Source organism: Arachis duranensis, chromosome 1 (genome assembly GCF_000817695.3).
Source record: "Arachis duranensis cultivar V14167 chromosome 1, aradu.V14167.gnm2.J7QH, whole genome shotgun sequence".
Lineage (NCBI taxonomy): Eukaryota > Viridiplantae > Streptophyta > Magnoliopsida > Fabales > Fabaceae > Arachis > Arachis duranensis.
Genome location: NC_029772.3, coordinates 81,074,376 through 81,083,275, shown reverse-complemented (window position 1 = coordinate 81,083,275; position 8,900 = coordinate 81,074,376). Strand labels below are relative to the sequence as shown.

At 37.9% G+C, this 8,900-nt stretch overlaps 2 protein-coding genes and 1 long non-coding RNA gene across 3 annotated transcripts; all 3 read right to left on the bottom strand.

The window, feature by feature from the left end:
• Positions 1 to 2,116: 2,116 nt before the first annotated feature.
• LOC107492562 (uncharacterized) lies at positions 2,117 to 2,965 on the bottom strand. Its single transcript, XM_016113604.1, has one exon. The coding sequence runs from the start codon at positions 2,963 to 2,965 to the stop codon at positions 2,117 to 2,119; it is 849 nt and encodes a 282-aa protein (XP_015969090.1).
• Positions 2,966 to 5,174: 2,209 nt separating this feature from the next.
• Positions 5,175 to 5,929, bottom strand: LOC107492579 (uncharacterized). Its single transcript, XM_016113621.1, has 2 exons — positions 5,707 to 5,929; positions 5,175 to 5,524 (listed from the first exon to the last, which is right to left on the bottom strand). Exons 1-2 carry the CDS (start codon positions 5,927 to 5,929, stop codon positions 5,175 to 5,177), a joined length of 573 nt encoding a protein of 190 aa, XP_015969107.1.
• Positions 5,930 to 6,619: 690 nt separating this feature from the next.
• LOC107492322 (uncharacterized) lies at positions 6,620 to 8,894 on the bottom strand. The gene is made up of 2 exons (XR_008002690.1): positions 7,461 to 8,894; positions 6,620 to 6,835 (listed from the first exon to the last, which is right to left on the bottom strand). It is a non-coding gene; the product is annotated as an uncharacterized LOC107492322 (long non-coding RNA).
• Positions 8,895 to 8,900: the final 6 nt, after the last annotated feature.

Genomic DNA, 8,900 nt, shown 5'->3' with positions numbered 1-8,900 from the left:
AAAAATTGTTGGTATTGTTGGTAAGGTGGTGATTGAAGTGCTAGGTAATGTGGTTGATCTTCATCCTCTTCTTCTTGTTGTGGTTGCCCTTGTGGCACCTGAGCATGGGCTCTGTGCTCCCTGGCCCTTTGAAGTAGGTTAACAGCCACCACTTTTGCCATCTTCTTGGCAGTTATGGCTTTTCTTGATCTACCAGCACCTCATCAATGATCTTCTCAACACCCCTGCTTCAACACATAGCCTTTGGATGATGTTGGGGAATGCCAACCTTGTACTATCCTTGGTGCTTTTCAGCACCCTATTAATGTTGTTGGTAATCATCTCCCCAACATTCACGTTTTCTCCCTTCATGATGTTGTATATGAGCACAACCCTCTCCAATGTCACCTCAAAAGTGTTGGATGTTGGGTTGAGAGATCTTCTCACAAAGTCTAGCCACCCTCTAGCTTGGGGGCTCAAATCTCTTCTCCTTAGCTGGTTAGGTCTTCCATCCTTGTCATTGATCCACTGTACATTCAGCACACAGATTTCATTGAGGATTTCATCAAATCCTGGGTCCTGTTGCTTGATCCTCTCTTCATAACTCTGGGTGGAGCTTGTTTGCTTCACCATCAACATCCTGTCTATGTTGGAGGGGCTATAGTCAATTTCCTTTCCCCTCACATAGCTAAGATAACCATAGGGTTGCCCAGGTTGAGGCACTGCGTTGGCATAGAATTCTCTAACCAAGCTCTCCACCACCTTCCTTGGCGGGTTACACAAGAGTGCCCATCCCCCTGCTGTTGATTTCCCTGATGATTTCAGGATTCTCATTCCTCCCAAGTTAGAAGCCAACCTCCGGAATGATTTGCCTCTCACTCACCCAACCATAAAATTGGTTTAGGTTGAATGATGAGAGAAACTTATATTCATTGTGGCTTGAGGATCCTGAGGTTGGTTCCTTGGTCTTTCTTTTCTTTGATGATGAGGCTCTTGGTGGTGCCATTGGGTGAGAAAAGAGGTTTGAAAGGTTGAATAAAATGGAAGAAGAGGTAAAGCAAAGCAAAGGTTTTCTCCACAACACCAAACTTAGAACTTGATAGTCCCTAATCAAGGAAAAGAAAAGAAGGTAGTAAAGAGAATGAAAGGGTGAAGAGGGGAGGTGTGGAGGTTCTTTCGCGTGTGAAACTTGGGGATTGAAGTGTGGATAGTGGTGGGAAAGTGTTTGGCTTTTATAAGAGGGAGAGATGCAGTCTGGAAGGGGGGGTTGTGGTGGGAAGTAAAAGCAATTCAACCTTTTCCCACTTGGGAAGTGGCGCCTAGCGTGGGAAGAGGTGCCAACCCTTTTCTCTGCATGTTTTGAGTTCCAAAGTGTAAGTACACTTTGACTCCTTCTTTTAGTGAGCCATCAATCATGTGGATCCCATTCTCTCTCCTGAAATTGAAAACCGAAAATCCCATTAATGAAAAGAACCTCTTTATATCCCATTTTATAACATACAATTAAAATGCATTTGATGAGTGTCCCTTAGGACCCCAAACTTAATTTCTTTGCATCTAATAAATTGGGCTTATCATTGGATTTTTAATGTGTTCATAAGGGTGAAATAAATTCACTTCTTTCACATTCTATCTTCTATAACTCCTCCCGAACACATTAAAGAGGCCTTACATGCTTAACCAATTTATTTAATGCATTCAAACTAAGAACATGTTGGGCTTGCTATGCGAACATCATATGGTGGTGGTCATACCAAACTTAATTTTTGGGCTTACTTTCAAAGTTAAATCATTCAGTGGTTGTAAGCATAAATTAAGTGGGTTAGTGGCCACATCAAACTTAGCTCTTTAGTTAGATCTACAGCCCAATTCAATTAGTGTTAATGAGTGAACCCAGCAGCCTTGCACTTCTAGTGGAAAAAAAATATATCTACTAACTAACAAACACTTTTAAACTCCCTAAGTTGCCACAACTATTTATGAAAAGCAGAAAATTAAAAAGATTAACTAGAACTTAAACTATTTAAACCAACTATCCTAAACTACTTCAAGAAAGCAGGAAATCAAAGGATATGAGTATTGGGGTGCCTCCCAACCAGCACTTCTTTAATTTCATTAGCTTGACATTCCTCCATCTTTAGTTGAGGTTGTAGCTCACTCTCTGCTCTTCCAAAGAGTCCCCAAAGTAGTGCTTTAGCCTGTAGCCATTGACAGTAAAAGTCCTTTGTGTCTTGTCCTCCATAAGCTCTACATGCCCATAGGGAGACACCTTGAGGATTTTGAATGGTCCAGACCACCTTGACTTAAGCTTCCCTGGGAAGAACTTGAGTCTTGAGTTGTATAGTAGCTCCTTTTGACCCTCTACAAAATCTCTTCTTGCTATCTTTTGATCATGCCACCTCTTAGTTTTCTCCTTGTAGATTTTGGCATTTTCATATGCTTGAGATCTGAGTTCTTCTAATTCTTGCAATTGCAAGATTCTTTTCTCCCCAGCAGCATTACTATCAAAATTCAGTAGCTTGAGTACCCAAAAGGCTTTGTGTTCAAGATCAAAGGGTAGGTGACATGCCTTCCCATACACTAGCTGATATGGGATCATCCCAATAGGTGTTTTGAAGGCTGTTCTATATGCCCAAAGAGCGTATACCTCAGTCTGCCCACTTATTTGAGGGTGATAAGGTGTTACAACCTTATGTTTCACTCCATATTTCATAAGGAGGGCTTCCAATGATCTGTTGTAGAAATGACTTCTTCCATCACTAATGAGGACTCTGGAAACTCCGAAGCGGCTGAAGATGTTCCGCCTAAGAAAGTTCATGACTATCCTATTATCATTTGTTGGGGTTGCAATAGCCTCCACCCACTTAGATACATAGCCCACTGCCACTAAAATGTACTTGTTTGAGTATGAGGTAGGGAAGGGACCCATGAAGTCAATTCCCCATATATCAAATAGCTGAAGTTCTAGAATGAATTGCTGTGGCATCTCATTCTTCTTGGGTAGATTACCTGCTCTTTGGCATTCATTGCACCTTGACACTAATTTCTTTGCATCTTTGAATATCGTTGGCCAAAAGAATCCATATTGGAGCACCTTTGCTGCTGTTCTTTCTCCACTAAAATAGCTATTACCACAACACTTCTTGCCCTTCCTCTTGTGAAATACACCTTCTCAAGATTCTATTAACACCCTTTTTAAACAAGTAGGGTTCATCCCAGATATAGTGTTTAGCATCATTGAGTAGCTTTCTCCTCATGTACTTGGTGAAGTTGGTGGGCAATTCCCCAATAGCCTTGAAGTTGGCTATATCAGCAAACCAAGGGCTTCCTTGAATCATCATCAACTGCTCATCAGGGAAGCTTTCATTCACTTCAAATTGATGTGCTTCATCCTCTTCATGTAGGATTCTTGATAGGTGGTCAGCCACCTTGTTCTCTGCCCTACCTTTATCTTTTATTTCTATGTTGAACTCTTGAAGTAGCAAGATCCACCTTATCAACCTAGGCTTGGATTTTTGCTTGGTCAGCAGATATTTGAGGGCTGCATGATCAGTGAAAACAGTAACTTTAAAGCCAGTAAGATATGATCTGAATTTATCAAAAGCAAAGACTATGGCTAAAAGTTCTTTCTCTGTAGGGGTGTAGTTTCTTTGATTCTCATTGAGAACTTTGCTAGCATAGTAAATAACATGTACTAGCTTATCTTTTCTCTGTCCTAGAACAGCACCAACAGCAAAATCAGATGCATCACACATCAATTCAAAAGGCAAATCCCATATAGGTGGTGCTATAATAGGTGCAGAAAAAAGTATGTTTTTAATCTCATTAAAGGCTAACATGCACTCTCTATAAAAAACAAAGGGAGTATTTGAAACAAGTAGGTTGCTGAGAGGTTTAGCAATCCTTGAAAAATCTTTAATAAACCACCTATAGAACCCAGCATGCCCTAAAAAGCTTCTAATTGCCTTCACATTGCATGGTGGAGGCAATTTCTCAATTACTTCCACCTTTGATTTGTCCACTTCTATACCCTTTTTAGAGATCTTATGACCAAGAACCACCCATTCAGTTACCATAAAGTGACACTTCTCCCAGTTTAAAACAAGGTTGGTTTCTTTGCATCTCTTTAGCACCAAGGCCATGTGGTGTAAGCATTTAGAATATGAATCACCAAATACAGAAAAGTCATCCATAAACACTTTAATGAACATTTCAATCATATCTAAAAATATGGAGAGCATGCACCTTTGAAATGTTGCAGGTGCATTGCACAATCCAAAGGGCATTCTCCTATAAGCAAAGACTCCATAGGGACAAGTAAAGGAAGTTTTCTCTTGGTCCTTGGGGTCTAAAACTATTTGGTTGTAGCCAGAGTAACCATCTAAGAAGCAGTAATATTCATGTCCTGCAAGTCTTTCTAGCATTTGGTCCATGAAAGATAGGGGGAAGTGATCCTTCCTGGTGGCTTCATTGAGCTTCCTATAATCAATGCACATACGCCAGCCAGTTACTATTCGTGTAGGTATCAATTCGTTCTTCTCATTTGGTATAACAGTGATCCCTCCCTTCTTAGGAACCACTTAGATAGGGCTCACCCAAGGGTTGTCTGAGATAGGTTAAATCACCCTGCTTGCCAAAGTTTCAACACCTCTTTTTGGACAACTTCATTCATTGTTGGGTTTAGCCTTCTCTGTTGCTGTCTTGAGAGCTTTGCACCTTCCTCAAGTAGGATTTTGTGCATGCACATTGAAGGGCTTATCCCTTTTAAGTCCGCAAGTGTCCATCCAATGGCATCTTTGTGTTGTTTTAGCACTTGGATTAGCTCCTCTTCTTGTTGTTCATTCAAACTTGAGTTGATGATCACTGGATATGTGTTGTTCTTACCCAAGTAAGCATACTTCAAGTTTGAAGTTCAAAGTTTTCAACTCCAGCTTTGGTGCCTCCACTTCTATTTTGCTTGTCTTGTCCATCATGATTGGTTCATCCATAATCTCCAGTGGTGGCTCACCACATGAGACTTGTTGATCTTGCTCTTTGATTTCTTCATATTGTTCTTCCTCTAGGACTCCTTGAACCAAGTTTTCAATTGTATCCACCATCATGCATTCACCAATGACTTTCTTAGGGTAGCTCATGGCCTTGAAGACATTGAAGACCATCTTCTCTTCATGCAATCTTAAGACTAGCTCCCCTTTTTAAACATCAATTATGGCCCCAGCAGTAGCTAAGAATAGTCTTCCTAGAATGATTGATGTGTTAGCCTCTTCTTCCATATCAAGCACAACAAAATCAGCTGGAAAGATGAACTCTCCCACTTTCACCAACAAATCCTCCACTACACCATGGAGAAATTTAAATGTTCTGTCAGCCAATTGAAGTGCCATTCTTGTTGGCTTGGCCTCTTCTATTCTCATCCTCTTCATCATAGCCAATGACATGAGGTTGATGCTGGCTTCTAGATCACATAGTGCCTTCTCAATGTTTATATCCCCAATGATACAGGGATTTGGAAGCTCCCAGGGTCTTTCAGTTTTTGGGGGAGCTTCTTTTGTATTATGGAACTACACTCCTCAGTAAGCACTACAGTCTCCTTCTCTCCCCAATTCCTCTTCCTTGTCATGAGCTCCTTTAAAATTTTGGCATAGAGTGGCATTTGCTCTAGTGCCTCAGCAAAAGGTATGTTGATTTGGAGCTTCTTGAAGATTTCTAGGAATCTAGAGAACTAGCTGTCTTTTCCATCCTTCTTCAGTCTTTGTGGATAGGGTGCCTTGGGCACATAAGGCTTTAGGACTTGCTTTGGTGAGGATGGTGCAGAGGTCTCTTCTTCTTTCTTGGTTTCAGGTTCCCTTGCAGCTTCTTCTTCTTGGTTGCTTTGGCCTGGGGTTGCTTCTTCTACAACTCTTCCACTTCTTAGTGTGATGGCCTTACATTTCTCTCTTGGGTTGGCCATAGTATCAGTGGAAAATATGTGTAGGCATTGGTATTTGTTTAGACAAGCTCCCTACTTATGCTTCCAATTTTGAAATTGCTGCCCCTCACTACAAAAAAAAGGCCTAAGGTCACGGATAGCTAGTAAAAAGGGTGACCATAGATCTATGGTCACGGTTTTGGACCTATAGTCACGGTTTTTTACCGTGGCCTATTCTCTCGTGGCCATAGGTCTATGGTCACGGTTTTTTATGGTCACGATTTTAATTTTCAAAATCTGACACTTTAGGCCACGTTTTTTTTACCGTGACCATAGATAAGGCTAAACCGTGACCATAGCCTCTATGGTCACCCTTCCTTAAAATCGTGACCATAGCCCTATCTATGATCACGGTTTTCACTGTGGCCATAGCCTCTATGGTCACCCCACCTAAAACCGTGACTATAGCCTTGTCTATGGTCACGGTTTTTCACCGTGGCCATAGACTCTATGGTCACCCCTCCTTAAAACCGTGACCATAGCCTATCTATGGTCACGATTTTTCACCGTGGCCATAGCCTCTATGGTCACCTCTCCTTAAAACCGTGACCATAGCCTTATTTATGGTCACGATTTTTTTAAAATGGTGACTATAGCCTATTGTTGTTTATGAGATTCAATCTTTTTAAATTATAATCACATCTCAAAATGATAATAATCACAAAATAAATCTAAATCATAAAAGTTTCATTATAAGATAGATATGTTTAATTTTTAGTCTAAACAACACAAATTAAAATAGAGTGTAATTTTTCCAATTACATGTAATACTACCTCAAAGTACATAACACATCAACAAAATATTACATTTACATAACTAAGGTCATTGTAAGACTATCCCATGTGATATTTGTATGGAACATATTTTCTTCATCACATCATGTCTTCCTGCACGTAAAAGAAATAAACATGTTAGATATCTTGCAAAAATACTTTTGATGATGCAATACATATGCAACAAAAGAAGGGAAACATTCATCCACTACAACACTCAAGAATTATTCACAACCATTATTCACTAAATACAATTATTTTAATAATTAGTTGGCACATAAAAGGTGGGATTTATTTTTAAATAATGTTACAAATCACCAACAAGTAAACCTTGGCAAATATTCATATTTAGATAGTTATTATAATAACCGACAATTAAGTTCTCAAAAAAAAAAATACCAAGTGACAAGCAATTGAGACATAATGAGTAAAAAGTAAAGATACAACATAATATGAACTTTGTTTTTCTTAACATATTCTTTCATTAACATAGAATAGAGAGCAACATATATACATCCAATATCCATGCATAATTATAAATGATTCACAATCCTAAAACCTTAACTTTAACTCAAATTCATGAAATATTAGTAAAGCAATGAGATTTTTCTACCTTTTCAGCATTACATAAATAAGAATTCATATTATTTATTCAGTCAAGATTTATATGTTCATCAAACTAGGAAAATAAAAATTGGATTGATTGATCAATGTCATATTTTGAGCCAAAGTGACTTACTTGATCTGTTCTTTGGCTTGATCATGTTAATCCTTTTCTATGTGGATTACAGGCAAACCAGAGAGATGGAAGAGTTGTCAAATAGAAATAAACAATATGAATTAAGATAATACTAAAATAATAAACAATATGAATTAAGATAACTCTAAACCATAAATGTTTTCGCCATCATAGTTAGTTTCTTTATTCAACAAAAACTAATACCAAGATAATAAACGGAATACCAAAACTAATGAGGCATTATCTTTGAATTAACAAAATTATAACCTTCTAATAAACATTGCATTTGCACTTAGAATTAGAACAAAGCACGTCTATGCTATATGTAGTTTATATATAATATTATGGCCAAAATCTCTAATCTCTCACTTTGATCCAAACAAATTCAAAAAAAAAAAAAGATGGCCATTTCTTTCTGCTTATAAGCAATGCCACATGTTCAGGACTGCTTCATGCATAATTATGGGTTTAAACAATAACTTATAATAAAATAATAGTAATACTAGTCAAAACTTAAAACTTACTCAAAGACATGCCTCATAATTCATTTCTTCCTTGAGTTGAGCAACATTGTTTTGAGATCATTATATCAGCCACTCAGCATTACTTTCAACATTACTTGCTCCAAATTACCAAGTTTGTCCATGCTATCAGGGGTTAAAAAAAGAAACAATCTAAGAATTTTGTGGAAAATTGGAATAAGTCACAAGAAAATTCAATGCTTGTGCTTACTTGTTTATGATGCCATTAAAAGATGCCACACCATGAGCATGTGAGGGTTGTACATACATGAAAGATTAAGGCTCATGCCACCACAAAATAAAATTAACTTTCAACTATATGACTTACCCCACCTTTCTGTCTCTACTCTAACACCTCCTTAGTAAAGTAAACTGTAGAGTCAAGCTACTTCAACATTTTTCTTTTGTGTTCACATTTTGAAATTTCTTCCAAAGCCTCAGAATTGATCCTTCTTCCCATATTGCTAATTAACCCAATGCAGATTAATTAAAAGAGTAATTTTTGTTATGTGCTTGTCCACAGTGCTAATTAACATTCAACTATGTTTATCATATCAAACTTGACCTTAACAGCTAATTGAGAAAATAAAATTGTCAAGCTTTCATTTTTCATTGAGAATCAAGAAACAAAAAACACTACAATACACCAAGCAAGATCATCAAAGGGACACACAACCAATCAAACAACACCAATACATACAACTGAATAAAGTAGCAAAATTAGAACTTTCAAATGATTTAAACAACATTGGGAAGTATAACAAATAACATGCGAATTACCGGAAATATTGGATGAAGCAAAGAAATGATGAATAATCAGTACGGAGAATATAAGCCCAGAAGTTTCAACATATAATTAGCTCCACGATTAGGAATTATTCAGTAAAGTTTCAAAATATACACTACATTTTCCAGCCAC

Bases quoted from the DNA above. Each gene is read 5' to 3' on its own strand.
- LOC107492562 (XM_016113604.1), bottom strand. From the start codon at position 2,965: ATGCCACAGCAATTCATTCTAGAACTTCAGCTATTTGATATATGGGGA.
- LOC107492579 (XM_016113621.1), bottom strand. From the start codon at position 5,929: ATGGCCAACCCAAGAGAGAAATGTAAGGCCATCACACTAAGAAGTGGA. The intron at 5,525-5,706 runs GCTAGTTCTCTA...ATAATACAAAAG, and splicing joins GAAGAAGGATGGAAAAGACA to AAGCTCCCCCAAAAACTGAA.